This window comes from Pristiophorus japonicus, chromosome 2 (genome assembly GCF_044704955.1).
Source record: "Pristiophorus japonicus isolate sPriJap1 chromosome 2, sPriJap1.hap1, whole genome shotgun sequence".
Taxonomy (NCBI): Eukaryota; Metazoa; Chordata; class Chondrichthyes; family Pristiophoridae; genus Pristiophorus; species Pristiophorus japonicus.
Window position 1 is genome coordinate 349,809,114 of NC_091978.1, and position 21,838 is coordinate 349,830,951.

A 21,838-nucleotide genomic window follows, 5' to 3' on the forward strand; every position below is an offset into this window, starting at 1 on the left:
TAAAGGAGGCCTTCAACCCACCACACTTAAATGGACAGTTCCACACACTTAAGCAATGTAATAGCAACTGTGAGTTAGAGATAAAATGTGTAACTGATGATCAGAGTTGTGTACATGCAATAAGCAAGGAAAAGTCACGCAATTGCGATCATGTAAAATGTGTAATTGATGATCAGAATTGTGTACATGCAAACGGCAAGGAAAAGTCACGCGATCACGATCGGAGCTACAGGGTATTCACAATAAGTAATGAAACGTTGTGTGAAGTAGAATTTCAACTGCCACAGCCTATGCAGCGGGCAAACATCCATCAGAAGCACACGGCTCCAGCGAGCTAGCCAACGCTGTAGCCTGTGTCCCTGGGACCAGAGTCATGCACCATGGAGTATGGCCACAAGCAGCCAATACACACGAGCTGCAGAGCAAGCGATCTCAGGAGGGCAACGGCACCGGTATCGATACTCTGCCCCTGATCGGCTCTGCCTCTCAGGCACCCGATGGCACCAACCGCCACGAGCCTGAAAGAGCAAACTGTGCTAAGGCGCAACCCCCAGACCCCATCACCACCAAGGCCATACCCGGGAACGAAGGGTCACCCACAACAATTCTCCCAAAGGGGACCGGGACCAGCCAGGATCCCAAACCAAACAACGCTCAGGCTAGCGAGTCAGCGGTTCCCTGTGCACTGCTAGATGACAGCTCCTCAGGAAGCAGCAGCGACCCAGGGCACAAAGAAAGGACAGGGAGGTCACAGACATCTGTGAACCTGCCTGATGCTGGGAGCAACAGCAACAGCCCCAAGAGCAGGCAACTTGAGCCAACCGGGTTCCCACTGCCAGCACTGGGCACCACGCTGCCACCAGACTGCCTGGACACCATCCAGCAGTTCTGGAACAAGCTTGTCCTTACGCACCGATTACCAATCCTCTAGTACACATCGATAATGTATCTCACCAGTCTAACGTACTTGTCTCACAACTGAACCACAAATGTAATGCAAACTTGTTTTTCTGGACTTGAATGTACATGAATGCAATGAGCCTCCAGCATAATCTATGTGTGTGGGGGGTGCGGGGCGGGGGGGGGCGCGCGGCGGGGGATGGGGGGGGAAGAGAGAGAGAGAGAGAGAGAGAGAGAGAATGGAGTGGTAAGGGACACGCACAAACAGCAACCACCAGCACTCTACGGCCAACGAAACACCAACCACTCACCCAAGATCGAAACGACCCGCCAAGAGTCAACCAGATAGAGGAGCTAAGCCCAGGGCAGTCAATGCACTGAAGGCTTGGGCTTGGGGGAGAGTGATGTCATGTATCCTACATGGCTACTGTTTGTTCTATCACAAGGTGTGCCACCAGAGGGCACAATAGTGGGAGACCTGTAGGTTACCTGTACTGGTGTGCCTGGCCTAGTATAAAAAGCAGGCCACCATGTGTGATCCTCACTCTGGAGTTATCAAGAAAGGACTAAGGTCACTACAGCTCAAGTACAACACATTGCGTCGTGGAGTCATTATCAGAACATCCAAGGACATAACCGTACTTGTCAATTAAGTACTTCAATATTTTCACTTGTATTGACTGAGAAACTCTTCCGGATCAAATAGCTCGTAGATGTAACATGGTAGAAGGTTTAGATGGGAGTTGAGGTGAAGTGTTTTCACCCAGAGGGCAGTGGGGGTCTGGAACTATCTGCCTGAAAGAGTGGTAGAGGCAGATACCCTCATCACATTTACAAATTACTTGGATATGCAAGGCCGATGCAGACACGATGGACCAAATTTCTGCCTTCTGTGGCATAAACCTTTATGATTTATGAGCTGCAATGCTAGTTGGCATTATCCAGAGAAATGTAACTGTCAGTTATCATCTCTATGTAACTGTGTGTGATTAATGGAATAATGTAACATAGATCCATGCGGGCTTTTGTGAATTAAAGTAATTTAAACTAATTTCATTTTCCTTTTATAACTCTTCAATGTTTAGGAGACTAAAATTGGAAATTTGAGTTTCTGGAATCAGAAAGGTCAAATAGTATATATTTTTTTAAAATTAAGCTTCACATCACAACAATATTGTTCCATTAATATTGCAAGAGCACAATGGTGCAGATAGTGCTGTACAGATCTGTAATAATAACAGCCTGTCATGAAACCCATGAAAGAACCCCACATAATCAAATATTGATGGACCTGCAGCATCAAAACAGTGGGGTTTTGTATTCCTGATGACTAGGCGATTGCAGATCAAACTGGAGTGGAATAGACCTTTCCCCAAATCTGTGGATATCATTTCAGCATATCTTTTGTAAATTAAAGCCAGCTTCCATCCAGTGCTTGGAGATTGGTTTAAACATCAACATAAAAGTGGAAAAAAATATAAGAGTAGGATGGCCAGCATAGTGCAGGTTCTGGAGCTGTTCTTTATGCTAACACAAGAGAATGCAGCTGAATTGACCGGTTTTAGAATGGGTTTGAAACAAACCGATCAAATCCTGCTTTAGGCTGATTTTTCACTTAAATGTTTTTAAATTGTTGATCTATTTAAATGTAAGCTATGTTTCCCGCCTGTACTGATGTAAAACAGAAATAGAGTATAGTTTCAGTGATGAGATTATATGCAGCCAGGCTGACTGTCTCCTGGGTCTCCATTTCTCTAAAGCATGGGCCACCCCTACTTCATTGTTTGGGTATTAGTTGCTCTTTAGGGTCTTGAATTACAAGAGCAATTGATCCCTATGACCTAGTGTAAAGCCTTCATCATGGCAGTGGGAACCTGAGCTTAAACGTATACATGCAGAAGACCAATCAACCACAAACACGGGAGTTGTCCTGAGACATTTGTGCTGTAATGCAAGAGCTAATGCCCTCTAGCAGATTATTGAAGTACTGCAATGCTGTTTCTTTTTGAATTTAAGGGAAATCCCAGAAGATATCTTAATGAGGTGTACTAAAATCATAAATTGCCAATGCTGCAAGTTCTGTAGTAACTACAAGCTTACCTTTCCCATCTATTGAAAAGGTGCATCCTTACTGTAGAAAACCAGTTTGATTTTCGGTGAGTCAATAAGAGGATTTTAGCAAACTACCTGTGAAAAGTACTGCTGACCTTGTGATTAGAATACATTATAATAGTGCTATTTGGTTCTGCTCCCATCTCTTATTCCTGGGAACTTCGTTCTCAAATTTTACAGTTCTATTTAAAGCTATCTGTGTACTTGTGTAACTATTATTGAACAAAGGTCAATAGCCGGAAACCAAGCATTTTGTACCTGGATGGAAGATGTCCTCTAAATGAGCAAAAGTTTGGCTAGTGTGGCTAAGCACATAGTCCTAATGTAATCCAATAATTTACCGTAAGAATATTTAGTAACTTAAATCAATTGTCACAGCCTTGCTATGGTTTGTGTTCTGAGCAACTTCTGTTTCAGCTATTTGCTTAATCTGTTATTTCTAGTATCTAAATGTCATGTTTTTAAACCAATTTTGTTTTGCATTGCTAATTTTATATGTTAAAGACCCCTCTGCAATTGCAGCATTGTAAATAATTGTACACTGTATGGAGTTCAGGGAGACTTTCTTTTTTTAACCCAGACTTTGTTGGGATACGGAAGTGCACTTCTGGTGAAAGAGCATGCTTAGCTACTTGTTAGTAAGCTAATATAGATGTCAAATGATTTGAGTGTTTTTGTTCTCTCTAAGATCACTCTACTGTGTAATATAGCCATTTGGTTAATGATTACATTAATTTAATTAACCAAATGGATATATTACACTTTAGAGCAATCTTAAAGAAATAGAATGGGAACATTTGATGGAATGCAAACCTCCCGCAGGGTTGCGATTTGTTACTAACTCTGTCTTGGATCTTGCCAAAAAGACCAGTTATCTTAACAGTTTATAATGTGGAGATACTTGCACTTGTGTTTGGGCAAATTGATTGATAAATGTTTCATTTTCTTGCATGGTCTTTTTCCTGGTTTATTTTGTAACAAGTTCACTTTTTCATTCTTTTTTCTGGTTCATTTTCTCATCCCAGTTCATCTTTTGCCCTTTTCTCCTTCTCTTCCCTCACTCTCGCCATTCTTTATGTCTCTCCTCTTTGCTTCTCCTCTCCACTGTCCCTATTTGTTACCATCTTTCTCAAGTGTCAGCTGTGGCACTTGTGGGTAACACCCTTGCCTCTGAGGCAGAAAGTCGTGGGTTCAAGTCCCACTCCAGGAACTTGAGCACATAAATCTAGGCTGACACTCTAGTGCAGTGCTAAGGAAGCGCTGCACTGTTAGAGGTGCCGAAATTCACCGTCCATGAAAGGTCGGCTACTGGGAGGGTTTGGGCGCCCGATCAAAAAAATTAATCAGTCGCCGCTGTCGGGTGTTTTTCCCTCCCTGAGCCATATTCAGCTCGGGGGTGGATTTGAGCGATGCGCAATTCCGCTGGAAACAGCGGGGTGAAGCCACGGTCAAGGAAGGTTTGCAGAGGTGACCTTGGCCAAGACAGCAAAATTCAGAGATTAAAAAGGTAGGATTTTTTCCGGTAGTGCCCCCCGCAAGGTTTTCCAGTTGGTGCACAAACACGACACTGTTGGAGGTTTGCCGAGATCGGATCCGTTTCTTGTGGTATATAGTTTGTAATTGTTTTGGCTCTATTAAACCTGCTGAGTGCTGCTCAGAGGTTTTCACAGAATTTTGTACAACTTTCAGGTCTGACTGTTAGTGGAGGCCAGTAGGCCTCATTATGGACTGCAGAGACCTGCTAGGCAGGGTTCACCCTGAGGATGGGAGGGCGACACCTGGTACACCTGGTCAGAAACAGGGCGGCACGCAAGAGAAGTCATCTGCATCAGCACCATGCAGCGAGGCAGCGGGCAAGGGAGGCAACAGCCATGGCTGCACAACAGAAAAGGGCATGCAGATATGCGCAGACCTGCAGCTAGAGAGGGTGGCCAGGAGGGCGAGGGATGCTCACCACCCCCCCCCACCCCTCCAAATACTGGGAGAGGAGCTTACTTCCAGCAAGTGACTCCACAGGAGCCCGAGAATGAGGAGGACCAAATTGATGGCCAACAGGCAGCTGCCAGGGGAGATAGCCAATGCTGACGTAGAGGAGGGAGGCCATACCCTCCAAGTGTCTACAGACCTCAGTAGTTCTTCCTCCAGTTCAGTGATGAGCAATGCCTGCGAAGGCTACGATTTCAGACAAAAGTATTCAGGGAGCTCTGCACTGTTCTGTGAGAAGATCTGCAGCTTCAAACAAGGCTCAGGACTGCCCTCACCGTAGAGACCAAGGTCATCATCGCCTTGAATTTTTACGCCACGGGGTCTTTCCAGTCTGCCACTGCAGATAGTGGCAACATCTCCCAATTCTTGGCACATCGGTTCATCCGGCAGGTCACAGATGCACTGTACAGGAGAAGGGTCCAGTACATCTTATCGATGACCGGGGACAAACTGGTGGAGTGACAGGCCGGATTTGCCCGAATGGCAGGCTTCCTGAGGGTGCAGGGTGCCATTGACTGTACACACATTGGGTTAAGGGTGCCACATCATCACCGTGAGATTGTTGTCAACCGCAAAGGCTTCCACTCGCTGACTGTGCAGCTCGTGTGTGTGACCACCAGCGTCAGATCCTGGGAGTTAATGCGAGGTACCCAGGTAGCAGCCATGATTCGTTCATTCTGCACCAGACCAATATGCCCGCCGTCTTCACCGGCCCGAATCAGGATTGCGGTTGGTTGCTTGGGGACAAGGGATATCTCCTATCCACTTGGCTGCTCACTCCACTGCGGAACCCCAGGACCGCTCCAGAGCATGCATACAATGACGCTCATTGTACCACCAGGTGCATCATCGAGCCTGGACCGCTCTGGTGGCACCTTGCAGTACTCTCCTCAACGGGCCTCCATAATCGTCGTGGTCTGCAGCATGCTGCACAACTTCCCCATCATGAGGGGACAGCTGCTGGAGGTCGAGCCAGCAGTACCACCTGAGGAGAGGGAGGAGGATCCCCGTCACCCCAGAGGTAGGAGGCGTCGTCCCCATCGCAACCCTAGAAGGGAGGTGCAGCTTCATCTCATAGGATTATCTGAAGTGAGAAGCTATCTACACATGACCCTTCAGGTCCCACTTTCAATGGCCATCGCGATGAGTGCCTTTACACAGAATTGCCCACTCCCAATGAAACACCTGGCCAGATATTTATGCCAAAAATAAAGATTTATCCAATTATCCAAATCACTACAAAAACAGAACATAAAGAACAATGTAATACTGTAATCATTTTTTAACCCCGTGTATCTCACTATAAACACCCGTTACGCGTGACTACCCTAACACTGCGCCTAACTATCATCCCCGTGGCTGCATCATGAGTCCGGAAAGGCTATTATGGTTGTTGTCTGGGACCTATAGCTGTCCTTCTAGGATGCCCTGGAACACCTCTGGGCCTGGAAGGGTCGGGTGCAGATTGGCCAGCACCCTCCTGGGAGGGTGCATCCTCACACATATGGAGGTGCCTGACACCTCCCCTGCAATCTCCCTCCATGCATTATGCATTGGCAGTCTGCCAGGTCTCCCCACATCTGCAAACAGTATTCTTCTGTCCTTCATACCATTCATCAGTGTCTCCAGCTCCAGCTCCATATCCATGAACCTGTTGCAACACTGGGAGGGAGCAGGCCGAGTCTTTAAATAGTGAGATAGAACTGACCAGCTTTGTTAGCAGCGAGAATGGGTGGTTTGGGCCTGTTAGCAGTGAGATGGAAAGGGTTAGCGTTAAGATATTGCGGTTCGGGACCACAGTGGCTGTTCAGTGGAATGAGCTGGGTCGGTTGTGGCAGTGGGAAAGAGTGGGCCCTGTCTGCCACCATTGCGAGCATTTGGGAATGAGCCTGAACCACTGGCAACAAATAATGTGGGAGGAAACGGAGAGGAGCGACTTGCCATGACTGACGTGATATGCAGTCGATCAGAGGGAGTTAAACCAGCCCTAATCCCCAGTACAAACACATTTGCGCAATTTGCTCAGATTGAAAGTGCACTCACCACCAACATTCCCGTTGAGCTGCGTGGCCATGCAGCGGTCTGGAGGTCCCATGCAGGCCGCTCACCAACTTTTCAATGGAAGAAACCATGGATGCGTGAAAATATGAATGGGCCGTGCAGTCAGTTAAAGGGACCGTGCATGGAAAAAAAATTAGAGGGGGTGTTGATCACCACCGTGCAAATGTTAAAGTTACAAATTCGCAGCAAGAAAAGCAAATTTACCACCAGATGCACAACCCATGCTCTGACAAGGTATCACTCCCTTAATACTAGTGGTGCTTGAAGCCACAACCTTCTGACTCCCAGAAATGAATACTACCAACTGAACCAAACTGGTACTCAGGCACTGGACTAGTAACGTACCAGTCTGTGCTGAGTTACCTACTCTTGACCATGGCAACAGTCAGGTACATTTAGCTTCTGCATCCATGAATCAAGCTTCAAGCACCTGATTGCCATCCGTGTGACTTTTGCTGTAAAGTGCACATGTGTGGACATCACAGGATAAGGCATGAGTGCTTTACACCATCAAAGGTGTGATACTCAGTGTTTAGATTCACTTATGTAGGATGGGCACATGAACGAGATAGAAATAAAGTAAATCAACTAAATCAGTTATTATACTTTATTTAGGTTTAGAGGAGAAAAGACAATATATTCTTTTAAAGTATAATTGATCAAATCTAGCTGAACAGAGTAATGCATGGCATGTCCTACATGGTGTGAATTTGGTCTTTCAAAGTTTGGAAACATTGCAAGACATGGATACATTTTAGATTTAATATTACCCATGATTTCTATACCAGCAATACTTATCAGATCAACATCAAAGAATGCAGACAAAAATTACAAAAAATTTCAGCTATAATTGCAAAGCTTTAAAAACAATATACTTCGTTGGATCCCTTCGAATACGATATAGCCGCTGCCTTTTTACAAATTTAAAAGTAGGAATGGGAAAAATTTAAAATACAAATTACTTTCTATTGCAGGAAATTATTTGAATGTATTTAAGAATATACTCTCAATTCCAGTACTCCCTTAAAAAAAAAAACAATCTCGGCACAAATGTACCATATCACGGTGCATCTGCACATACTGCTTTAACAGAGAGTGCATTTTCCATAGGCCGAGACATTGGAAGTGTGCTAATCTGTAGCTATAGGGGATTTATTGAAAATGTATACATTATTTAACAGGGTTTAGCCTGTGAGCTACCTTGGAACAGTTTTACTTTGCCTAGTGTTCTGTAGCCTGTGCTAATGTGTTGTGGAAAAATCCTTCTTGTACACATCATACCTGGAAGCCCCTCACTATTTATCCTTCACCAGTGTAATGCGTTATTTGGGTGCTTTCAAATAGTCTGGTTACGCTGAACTGCTTCCAGAGGAATTGCTGTTCCGTAAGAGAGTCATATTGGAGTTCCAGCATACCTCGTTACCAGTTCTTTACTCGAGTCGCATCTTTTTGAAAGTAGTGTTTTCTTTAACACTGCTTTGCTAGGCTTTCATTTTTTGCACTCTGAATGCTTGAAAAATTATGGCTACCTCCTTTTCCAACACCCCCCCCCAAATCAAGTAGATTTCAGCACATGGTTAGATGAATGTTGTCTGTGGTCAAGTTATGATATTGAAATGCATTAACATTTTAAATGGATCTTTCCCTTTCATTTTTGTCCAGGATGCAAAATGTTTAAAATGTACGTTTTAATCGGGTCGGATTTTACAAATCGTCTCTTTCATGTTCTCTCTGCTGAGAAGTCTATCTCAGAAATGTCAGGTTACGACTGTGTAATACTGACATTCAATCTATGGTGGGTGCCGTGATTCTGAATTGCAAGGCTCGCTTACAATCCATCTGTGACTGGTCAAAACATTCCCAGTCCAGCTTAACAAATCACCAGTTAAAATTGAGCCCACAGACAGAGATTTGCTTGAAATGGAATTTCTCAATCTCGTCAAGCTCATTTGGATAAATTTGAAATTACTGATTTTGTACCTGAATGCTAATGTAATTACATTTATTTTGTTAAGTAATTGGGGCTCTGCTGTCTGTCCATTATAGGTTGGTTTCTAGTCTGTAGGGGATTCCGATTTGACCATTATGGGAGAATGATTTACTAAAACCCATCTTCATCACTACAAACCTGATTTAAAAACGTTCAAACTGTCGATGCTGATGCTGATGTAAGGCACCCGGTACAGTACTGAGCATTATACTGTCTGGAGTGTATATAAACTTGGCAAATTATTTGAATACTCATTTTAAAGGCATCAAAGCGCACTTTGTCACTATATTTACCGCTCCACATTCCTTCCTTGCACCGTATACTTTATGAATATGCATTGACCATTTGGAACACCAACCGAGTTTTCATGGTAATTTTGTGTTGAAGCGTTTGTATGAGAAAGTTTCTCTACTTTCAGGTTTATTAAGTGTACAGAACTCCAAAATGTGTGCTTATAGTAATCATGGCTGTTCAATGTTTCTCTGTTTTATGTTGCCTTTTATTAATGTTGCTGTAATTGCAAAACTATAATTTTTGAGTCTTCATGCAATAGGGATAAATGCAGACACCCAGTGCAATGTTGTGTCGTGTAATGGGGGTTACATTTGTGATTTGGGCATTAAGTTAACATAAGGTGATCACAAATTTAACACCCAATGTGATAGGACTGTTTGAAGCCCACCACTCGGGTTGCGTGCAGTTTTGGTTTCCATATTTACGAAAGGATATACTTGCTTTGGAGGCAGTTCAGAGAAGGTTCACTAGGTTGTTTCCGGGGATGAGGCAGTTGACTTATGAGGAAAGGTTGAGTAGGTTGAGCCTCTACTCATTGGAGTTCAGAAGAATGAGAGGCGATCTTATCAAAAAATATAAGATTATGAGGGGGCTTGACAAGGTGGACGCAGAGAGGATGTTTCCACTGATGGGGGAGACTAGAACTAGAGGATATAGAAACATAGAAAATAGGTGCAGGAGTAGGCCATTCGGCCCTTTGAGCCTGCACCACCATTCAATATGATCATGGCTGATCATGCAACTTCAGTACCACATTCCTGCTTTCTCTCCATACCCCTTGATCCCGTTAGCCGTAAGGGCAACATCTAGCTCTCTTTTGAATATATCTTAACGAACTGGCCTTAACAACTTTCTGTGGTAGAGAATTCCACAGGTTCACAATTCTCTGAGTGAAGAAGTTTCTCCTCATCTCTGTCCTAACTGGCTTACCCTTTATCCTTGGACTGTGACCCCTATCTGGATTTCCCCAACATTGGGAACATTCTTCCTGCATCTAACCTGTCCAATCCCGTCAGAATTTTATATGTTTCTATGAGATCCCCTGGCATTCTTCTAAATTCCAGTGAATATAAGCCTAGTCGATCCAGTCTTTCTTCATGTCAGTCCTGCTATCCCAGGAATCAGTCTGGTGAACCTTCGCTGCACTTCCTCAGATTAGGAGACCAAAACTGTACACAATATTCAAATTGTGGCCTCACCATGATCTTAAAATAAGGGGCCATCCATTTAAAACAGAGATGAAGAGAAATTTCTTCTGAGGGTTGTAAACCTGTGGGATTCGATGCCTCAGAGAGCTGTGGAAGCTGGGACATTGAATAAATTTAAGTAAGAAATAGACAGTTTCTTAAACGATAAGGGGTTATGGGGAAAGAGCAGATAAGTGGAGCTGAGTCTATGATCAGATCAGCCATGATATTGAATGGCGGAGCAGGCTCGAGGGGCCGTATGGCCTACTCCTGTCCTTATTTCTTACATTATTATTTTGGGGCATAATAGAATGTGACATCTATGACAAGTGGTATCCAGCTCTGATTATCAGTGAGGGGGAGATGTGTGTATGGGAGGGGATAGTAACAACAGTGGGATAACAATATTGTTACTTTGTTTTATGAGTGTTTTGTGCAGTGTTGAATACACAGCATCCAATGGTAAACATGAGCATTTGGAATAGCGCTGGAGCGCAGAGCGGGGCTGGGAAAGTTTTGAGGTTGGCTGAAGGCTAACTTTGTTACTTTGGTTTATGGATGTGTTTTGTTTAAAGTGGAAAGATTCTCCTGGAGTTTGTTGGGAACTTTGTGAACTTGCAGAAAAGAGCAAAAAATTACAGATGCTGGACCTCCGGAGCAAAAGCGGCGAAGGCTGGAAATACTTGCATGTCAGGTAGCATCTGTGGAGAGAACAGAGGAGTTAGTGTTTCAGGAGTGGACCCTCGGTCAAAACTGGAAAATACTGCAGACGAGCACCATTTTGAAGAGCAAATGGGAAACCGGCGTGAAAGAAAACGAGCCAACATAGACATACGCACACAATAAGAAATAGAATTGCTTGTGAAGTGATTACACAGGAGATGGTTAAGAAGCCTGGAGAAGAAAAATGGAGTATTTGGGCTCTGGACTGAGAGGAGGTGAATGTGAAGGTGTTAATCAGATGTGATATTAAATTGAGGCCCCACCTCCCCTCAGGTGGATGTAAAAGATCCCATGGCACTATTTGAAGAAGAGCAGGGGAGTTTTCTGGTGTCCTGGCCAACATATATCCCTCAGCCAGTATCACTAAAACAGATTATTTGGTCATTCATCTCATTGCGGTTTGTGGAACCTTGCTGTGTGCAAATTGGCTGCTGCGTTGTCTACATTATAACAGTAACTACATTTCAAAAGTGAAATTCTTTAGGACAGTCTAGGATATGAAGGGCATTATATAAATGCAAGTACATTTTATTATTTTTCTCTTTTTCCTCAATACACTGTGCTTTAATAACACGCAAATCAAATATACATTTAAAAGCATTTTCTAAGGCCATTTATAAAATATTTTTTTCTCTGTACACATAGTGACTGGCCATTAAAGGAGTTAAAGTATCTTAATGTTGATTGGCTTGCAATATGGTACAGGAGAAATTAATTGCTTTTATTAAATGACGCACCAAGTGACTAATTCAGTATCAGATTTTGCAGCAGTAGAATTGAAGAAGTATGCTTTCACATCGTCAATTATAACCCTTTTTGAAGTGCTAATTATTGCAGTGCAGGTTAGTACAATATGATTGCCACAATCTTTATTAATTAAAAAAACATTTAGTAAGAAGCCTGAGGGATTATGTACAGACGTGCAAGTTTGGACAATTCTCAACCAGTTGGTCGTGTCCTTTTGTAAGTTCTTGGCGCTAGCAACCCCATAGTGCCATCAGGTGTTTGTGATTGGGAACACACAGCAGGGCTGGGTCTCAAAGTAGATAAAGGCTCCTGTATCAAAGTACATGGATTTGTGAAATGAATTTAAAAAATAATCAATCTTTATAGATCCCCCTCAATGGTGAAGAGTTTATTCTTTTCTATTATTTTTTTTCTTAATTGTACTGTATTATTTTCATGCTAATAATTTTGTAGTAATAAAAGCCTCATAGCTTAGTGCACAAATAATGACCCAGATTTTGCAGTGAGACTAATGGGGAGGCTTTCAGTGCTCACCATTATTAAGGAGTAAATTGTTCAGCAACTTCTGGAGTCCACACACGTGCTGTTAAACGCGGAATCAGGAAATTGCTGTCCAAGTTGCCCTGCTTCTCCAGAAGCTTCGCTGTACTTATTTCTCACTGAGATTTGGCATTCAAACACATGAAGGGCATGAAGTGGTGCTATTTACCCACTAGATACCCACTAAACACGCCACAAAATATTAGTGCTTGTCCATTCAAGTGCAAGTGAATTTTTAATGGCGTTATAAGCAATGTTCCCCCTAATTTATTTTTCATGCGCAATCCCTTTAAATTTGCTGCGCGGTTTCTTTTCCAACGGCAACAGCTGATGAGCAGGCTGCTTGGGACCTCCTGATCGATGCGCGGCCACGCACCCGCATACCTCAGGGGATAAGTCTTAATTACTGACAAGCAACTTCTCTGGCACTGAAAATTAACTTTTAAAAGTGTTGTAATTATGCACCTATGAGTATACTCTCAGGTTTGTAGAGCTGTTGTGTTGGGAGTGGCTTAGCCAGTCACATGATGTTCACAAGATTCAATAAAACCCCAGTCATTTGGGCTCAGGGGATCCACGATGAGACAGGTGGTTGTGAGCCTGGTAGATGAACTGGTAATGTGTAGTGTGATAAACTTTTGCTAATAAGCCAACTAGTTCTTAATTGCAATGTGTTGCTATGAATTCTTAAGCAAAGAACCCATGAAGCAAATACATTACAAGTGTGGGGTCTGATTCCTTCAGATTTTAAACTTTTTCTTTCTCTTTCTCTCTTAATCCCTCTTCATTACATCTTTTTTTCCTCTTTATTTCACTTTCAGTACATGAGTTAGCATTGAAATAACTATTCTGACTTACACTTCCTCGTTTAGACTTTGCGTGTCTCAGTAAGGATTCTCCAATCTGATTGGTTAAGGAGACGCACCATTGATTTCCCTGTTCATACAGATTCCAGATCTCCTGTAGAGGGCGATACACTTTTTTGACTCTCTAATTACCGCAAGTCACAGTGTGCAAATGCAATGAACAGCGAGTGACATTAGTTTGCCGCTGCCCGTAAAATCCAGGCCAATATTTCCATCTACAAACAGGAATTTGGTCATGAGAGGAATAAATGATCAATTAAATAAAGATCTTGTGTGATTTCTTGGTAGTGAGGTGGGCTATTAAGTGTACATTTACACTACAATAGTAGCGCGTTACCAAAACCAAAACTTTACAGTGCAAGTCTGGCATTAGGGGTCTGCTTTTCTGGGTTTACGCTGCAACTTCAGTATTGTTGTGAAGCAAAAACACTTAATCAATGGTTCCACTGTAATGAGAATATATCCCAATGAAACTCATGTTGGCAGTTATCTGCATTTTTCCACTTTGAGACTAAAGCCTCTCACCACCTAAACAAGTCTCTGCAGAGACAATCTGATGCTACAGTAATTAAATGACTGGAAGATGATTTCAGCAAACAAAACATTTCAACAAAAAGGATTGTGGTGCTGTAGATTCAGCCAAGTCATAAAGTTCACAACCCTAATAGCATTTTACAGGAAGAACTTATTTGCACTTTTAAAAGACGGTACCTCCGACAATGCAACACTCTTTCATTACTGCACTCAAGTGCCAGCCTAGTTTATGTGCTCATGTTTGTGGAGTTGGTGCTTGAACTCTCGACCTTCTGATCAAAGACAAGTGCTACCACTGAACTAAGGCCGACACCGAACTGTAACAATTAAGTGTGATTTTTGAAATGATCCACTTCAGGGCAACTACTCTTAGATGCCTGGATCAGCAGAGCACTAATGGGCTACACAGTCAAATTAAAAAAGGTTCTGCAAGTGAACATTACACAAAACTTATTCTGATAGACTTGTGCTTTGTGAATTCACACTATAACTGTAGTGTTGGTGCAAAGCGGTGATGCCTTACACCGACACGAGTGAAAATGCACCCAGAATCTGGAGTCTTCTCATAACCTGACCCTGAAACGAAGTGGAAGGAGACTCCCTGGAGGAGATGGTCTTACTTCACTTCGCGCTGAAGTCAGTTTGGGCATCGGTGTGAAGCGGTTTCAGTTTCTCACCATCGCTAAACTTGTGGGGCATAAATGCACCAAGTAAAAACAGCTGAAATAAAGTAACTGTACTCCAGACCCTCCTCACCAGCTTCTGTTTCATACTCCCTGCAGCTGCAGAGTTCTGAAATTGTTGGGTAGCGTAACTGGAGTCGAGAGCCAAAATGAAAGTAGTGTAATTACCTGACACCTGGTTGGGGATTTTCATGTTCCAAAGCTGTAATGCTGCTGAGAGTTACTGCTTGAAAATATGCAGTGATGAAACATAGAAAATAGGTGCAGGAGTAGGCCATTCAGCCCTTCGAGCCTGCACCACCATTCAATAAGATCATGGCTGATCATTCACCTCAGTACCCCTTTCCTGCTTTCTCTCCATACCCATTGATCCCTTTAGCTGTAAGGGCCCTATCTAACTCCCTCTTGAATATATCCAATGAACTGACATCAACAGCTCTCTGCAGTTGGGATTCCACAGGTTAACAATTCTCTGAAGAAGTTTCTCCTCATCTCAGTCCTAAATGGCTTACCCCTTATCCTTCGACTGTGTCCTCTGGTTCTGGACTTCCCCAACATCGGGAACATTCTTCCTGCATCCAACCTGTCCAGTCCCGTCAGAATTTTATATGTTTCTATGAGATCCCCTCTCATCCTTCTAAACTCCAGTGAATACAGGCCCAGTCGATCCAGTCTCTCCTCATATGTCAGTCCTGCCATCCTGGGAATCAGTCTGGTGAATCTTTGCTGCACTCCCTTAATAGCAAGAATGTCCTTCCTCAGATTAGGAGACCAAAACTGAACACAATATTCTAAGTGAGGCCTCACCAAGGCCCTGTACAACTGCACTAAGACCTCCCTGCTCTTAAACTCAAATCACCTAGCTATAAAGGCCAACATACCATTTGCCGCCTTCACCGCCTGCTGTACCTGCATGCCAGCTTTCAATGACTGATTTACCATGACACCCAGGTCTCGTTGCACCTCCCCTTTTCCTAATCTACAGCCATTCAGATAATATTTTGCCTTCATGTTTTTGCCCCCAAAGTGGATAACCTCATATTTATCCACATTATACTGCATCTGCCATGCATTTGTCCACTCACCTAACCTGTCCAAGTCACCCTGGAGCCTCTTAGCGTCCTCCTCACAGCTCACACTACCACCCAGCTTAGTGTCCTCTGTAAATTTGGAGATATTACACTCAATTCCTTCATCTAAATCATTAATGTATATTGTAAATAGCTGGGGTCCCAACACTAAGACCTGCGGCACCCCACTAGTCACTGCCTGCCATTCTGAAAAGAACCCGTTTATCCCGACTCTCTGCTTCCTGTCTGTCAACCAGTTCTCTATCCACGTCAATACATTACCCCCAATACCATGTGCTTTAATTTTGCACGCCAATCTCTTGTGTGGAACGTTATCAAAAGCCTTTTGAAAGTCCAAATACACCATATCCACTGATTCTCCCTTGTCCACTCTACTAATTACGTCCTCAAAAAATTCTAGAAGATTTGTCAAGCATGATTTCCCTTTCATAAATCCATGCTGACTTGGACCAATCCTGTCACTGCTTTCCAAATGCATTGCTATTTCATCTTTAATAATTGATTTCAACATTTTCCCCACTACTGATGTCAGACTAACCAGTCTATAATTAACCGTTTTCTCTTTTTTTTTTAAAAGTGGTGTTACATTAGCTACCCTCCAGTCCATAGGAACTGATCCAGAGTCGATAGACTGTTGGAAAATGATCACCAATGCATCCACTATTTCTAGGGCCACTTTCTTAAGTACTCTGGGATGCAGACTGTCAGGCCACGGGGATTTATTGGCCTTCAATCCCATCAATTTTCCTAACACAATTTCCCGCCTAATAAGGATTTCCTTCAGTTCCTCCTTCTCACTAGACCCTCGGTCCCCTAGTATTTCCAGAAGGTTATTTTGTGTCTTCCTTCGTGAAGACCGAACCAAAGTATTTGTTCAACTGGTCTGCCATTTCTTTGTTCCCCATTATAAATTCACCTGAATCTGACTGCAAGGGACCTACGTTTGTCTTCTAATCTTTTTCTCTTCACATATCTATAGAAGCTTTTGTGTTCCTGGCAAGCTTCCTCTCATACTCTATTTTCCCCCTCCTAATTAAACCTTTTGTCCACCTCTGCTGAATTCTAAATTTCTCCCAGTCCTCAGATTTGCTGCTTTTTCTGGCCAATTTATATGCCTCTTCCTTGGATTTAACACTATCCTTATCAGATATCAGATTGGCCATCCATTATATACTCCTCCCGATTACCGTTTGGAAAATCATGAGAGGTATATAACGAGCCATTTTACACTATCGCCATTCGTTAAAGTTACCCCCAATTGTATTTTCTTGATGTGAAATATCACTTTATAGATTGAGAGAGAATTGTCAGTTGTTTCCACTAGTGACTTACTATAATTAATAATAATTGCACTTCTGTATGAGATGTGCTTTGGGAGGCTCAGTTGAATTTTACAAATCAAATGCATGGCTACATGTAATACCTGTCTTGTGGGGGAGAAAAAGATCACATCCATGTTTTGTTAATTAAGTTTTGCTCCCTGAGCTGTTTTGTAAACCATGTTTAAAAGATGTGCAACTGACATATTTGTGAGGAACATTTCACTATCCATGGCTCTGGAACTACAATGTTTCCTTCCTCTCCTTTCTTTATAGAATATTCACATGGAACTGTAAATAAGCTATATCAGACTATAATTATATCCAGTCTTACAGAGGGTGCAAAGGAAATTTACTAGAATGGTAAATTCACCAGGGACGAAGGACTTCAGTTACATGGAGAGATGAGAGAAACTGGGGTTATTCTCCTTGGAGCAAAGAAGGCTAATTGATGTAGATGTTCAAAATCATGAAAGGTCTCGATAGAGCAAATAAGGAGAAACTGTTTCCAGTGGCAGAAGGGTTGCTAACCAGAGGACACATATGAGATAATTGGCAAAAGAACTAGAGACGACATGAGTAATTATTTTTTTAACTCGGCAACTTGTTATGATCTGGAATGCACTGCCTGATAGGGTGGTGAAAGAAGATTCAATAATAACTTTCCAAAGGAAATTGGATAAATACTTGAAGGCAATTCATTTGCAGGGCTAAGGGGAAAGAGCAGGACAGTGGGACTAATTTGATATCTCTTTCAAAGGGCCAGCAGAGACACCATGGGCTGAATGGCCTCCTTCTGTGCTGTATTATGTTATGATTCTATTGCTCCTAATTCACTTCATTTCCCACTAACTCCCCTCGATCTGAATTCTACCATACGCGATTAGTGTCCATTTATTGTCTGCAGCTGAAACTGGTAGATCAAAGCCATTACTGTGTTACAGTATTACACAGACGTAACCTTTACTGTTGCACTGAAAACATTCATGCTACTCTGAAGGTGAAGCTTGATTGATTTTTTTTTAAGTTGGACAATATGGCTGTGAAGAGTACTGCATAACATTACAGTTGGCACTTTCTCATACTTTCATGCTTAGATCAGAAAGCTCTTCAGTTTTCAACCTATTAATATTTTTATTGTGTGTTTTTATTTTTCAGCTCACCAACATTAGCAAGTTGAAAGATTTCCTTCTGGAGCACAGAAAAGATTACATCAATGCCAGCAGGTATTGCAGTAGGGCTATTGTTTTATTGTTCTCCCCAACTGGTTATTAAATATATTGTATTAAACATTTTATTGCTCTGATTCATCTATCAGTTCGTGCTCTGCATTTAGCTTCCCTGTCTAATCGTAGGTGTGCATCCAGTTCACTAACTTGGTATGGTTAAAAAATGCTATGGTTACCAATTTGTTGATCCTTGTGGACATGTTCTGGATTGACTAATGCATGACCAATATTTACATGCATACAGGTGCCAACTTGAAAAGTAGGTAGCTATCGCATTGTATCAGGATACTAACACCTTATGGGTGAACTCCCCTGAAGGCTAGTGTTCATATGTATCGCATGATGTAGTGCTGAACCTCCGAGACCAGCAGATCCTCGGTTTGCTAACTTCGAAGCAGTAGCGATTAGCCTCTCTGCCTGTGGACACTTGAGTGAAGTATTCGAAGCCTGCTGAGACCATATCCTTGAGGAGTCACTGCATCAGAGAGGGAGGTTGGAGAGAACTTGAAGAAAACAAATCCGTTAATGAAATATTTAGCACATGGGTGTACCTAAAGCACTAGTTTTGTTGCTTTACCCATAATTGTTCAAGCATATCACATTGCCACCTACAGGAGACTTAAATGAATGGTTAATGGAGTACCCTGGTGCAAAATATGAATTGACAGAGAAAAGGCTTGACAGAACTAAACAGAAATATGCTGAGACAGTCCACATTCACCAGACCATTTTCTAATTACTACAAATAATGAAAGAATACACAAATTTGCCCCACTTTTGACACCAGGAAGCTAACATCTATACTCAATTTTGAAAGGAATTTCATTCAGTACAGGGTATTTATTTTTAAAAAGTAGTTTGTCCTTTCAGCTTAATAGAGCAAACTGAAATTGTGTACTGTACATTAGAGTGAGTCTGTAAATATTTTTTAAAGAAGGAAATGCTGTGGTGCATATCGTCTACAACCTACTGTTGTGGGTCTGTCGTGCTAAAATATTGTCCAGAGGCATTTAGAAACAACAAACTCTCAAATCTAGACCTTTAAACACACTGAATATCGCTGAGTGTTTCTAAATTTAAAAAAATACTCTCTCATTACCTGAAGAATATTGCATAGACCAAGCAGCCATTCATGTGTGAACTGAGACAATGAGTAATGTCCGACTATTTCACCACAGGGAGCATCACTGCCAGCCCAATCCTGTATTCACCCATTGCTTACACAAACACACTGCAGCACAGGTTGTGAATAGCAATTGGTTGTGAATAGTGATTGGGAGCATGCTCCTCTGCCTAGTCCAGGATGCTGATGCCAATTGTAACACCCTACTGTTACCTCCGCTGCGTTCAGTTATGCCATCACAGCGAAGGAATTAAACCTGGGATGTAGTCTGTATGGCTCAGTCAAATGCAACTTTTCAAAACTCTGTCTTTGGGGCATCTCACTTTTTTTTTAAATGGCTGGAACGTTTGACAAAGCAATTTCACTTCCTCCGCTGGCCTGATGACGTTTTCATTCTGGAACTCTTAGAAAAGCTCAGACTTTTCAGCCTTTAGCTGAATCATATGAGAGGGAAACTTTCTAGAGATGTACGAGATACCAGCTGGAACACACAAGATTAGTTTTTGGTATTTTAAATTAAATCACGACTGCAGGATAAGCGGACAAAACTGGTAGAAGTCATGCTCACGACTGATGTCAGGAAACACTTTACATAGAGTATCAGTTTAGGGTAGTGCAGATAAAAAGGCCAGAATCATTCAACAGGCAGTTAAATGCTAAAAATGGCTTTCTATGACTTTAATGATCAATGGACCCCCCCCCATCTGCACTTACATTTGTGAACTTTGTGTGTATTTATAAACCATACATTGTGTTTATGGTGTGATCCTGCCTTCTGTTGAGGCAGTACATTATCATCATCATAGGCAGTCCCTCGAAATCAAGGAAGACATGCTTCCACTCTAGAAATGAGTTCTCAGGTGACAGCACAGTCCAATGCGGGAATTACAGACTGTCACAGGTGGGGCAGACGGTGGTTGAAGGAAAGGGTGGGTGGGGAGTCTGGTTTATCGCATGCTCCTTCCACTGTATGCGCTTGATTTCTGCATGCTCTCGGTGACAAGACTCGAGGTGCTCAACGCCCTCCCGGATGCTCTTCCTCCACTTTGGACGGTCTTGGGCCAGGGACTCCCAGGTGTTGGTGAGGATGTTGCACTTTATCAAGGAGGCTTTGAGGGTGTCCTTGAAATGTTTTCTCTTCCCACCTGGGGCTCGCTTGCCATGTAGGAGTTCCATTATATAAGTCATCCAGTACATGCCACATTATTTGATACAAGTGCGCGCACATTCATTGGTGGAGGAATCCTCAGCTGCATGGTCAGTTCACTCATACAAGAGTGAATCTCTTTCTGGTGTGCAGTCAACACAAATAAATACATAATCAGCCCAGCACAGTACCAGTTCACTGCAATTGTGTTGATGTAGTAACTTGATACTATAGCTGCCCCTCTAAGACTTCTCTGATGCGAGTTCCTCATAATCTTTCCATGCTTGGTTCTAATTTCTCACAAATGGCTGAGTTTTTCAGCGAGTATTCCCAGAAATATTACTCAGTTGGAAGCAGCCCATTTAAAAAAAACAGACATGTTTACAGCACAGAAATAGGCCATTTGCTCCTTTTATGCAAAAACTTTTGCCCACATGAGCCACCAAGTATAATTCCAATCTACGGAATGCTCCCCGTGCCCTTTAAGCAGATAAAGCACATTGAAGATATGCAGTAAAGTGTGGCAAAAATCTTGGAAAGTCACAGTTGAAATAATTGTTAGATTTTTTTTTTGTTGAATTCACAAATCCTGAAATGAAATGCATTTTACTTCCTGTGAGAAAAGTTAGTGGAAAGTGCATTCAAAATCAAGAAAATTAGAAAATAATATATGTACCAGGCGTTAGCACTTGAATGGAAATGCTGAAACATATCTGAAAGTTGTTCCTTTTGAGATATATTTAGATACCTTGAGGGTAATTCAGGGAAAAAATGGTAAGCCTTGAGTAAATCATTTCACTTCCATGCATTTTTAAAGTAATTTATTTAAAAATTAGACTGTCTTGTTGTAGGATATTGATCGTCGATGTTCAAATGTATCCGAGTAAACTCGCGACCAGAAATGTGGGTTGTGGTGGTAAGATATCGGGCTGATGAGTCATGGGCATGTGGTCGGTCCATGCTGATGGCCATGTGCTCCTGGACTAGGGCTTACTGCTGCAAGGAGGGAGATAGAGAGCTGCCTCATGCAGCCTGCCATATACAGATTACAGCATGCCTGCTGTTGGAAGGCCAGAGCTTTGGCTGGTGCTGCTGCCCAAGGAGGTACCAGCACCAGGCACTTGAACCGCACCAAACACCCTTCCACCGTGACCTTGATTTGCAGCCCCGTTCGTCAGCCTGATGGCTCGCATGATAGCAACCGTCAGAACCCGCAAGGCCTCAATACAAAAACTGTAAACCCCGATTCATCCACCCTCCAGCCTCATTCAAAATCTCGAGCAGAAGTCTTAGCTTCCATCAAGAT

At 42.7% G+C, this 21,838-nt stretch overlaps 1 protein-coding gene across 2 annotated transcripts in view; it reads left to right on the top strand.

Annotated features, from left to right (window-relative positions):
• Positions 1-21,838, top strand: part of stx18 (syntaxin 18) — a 188,544-nt gene that overhangs the window by 71,508 nt on the left and 95,198 nt on the right. For both annotated transcript variants that reach the window (XM_070872272.1, XM_070872273.1), the window contains exon 2: positions 18,192-18,259. In XM_070872272.1, the coding sequence (XP_070728373.1) occupies positions 18,192-18,259 (68 nt within the window). The remainder of the gene's footprint in view (positions 1-18,191; positions 18,260-21,838) is intronic.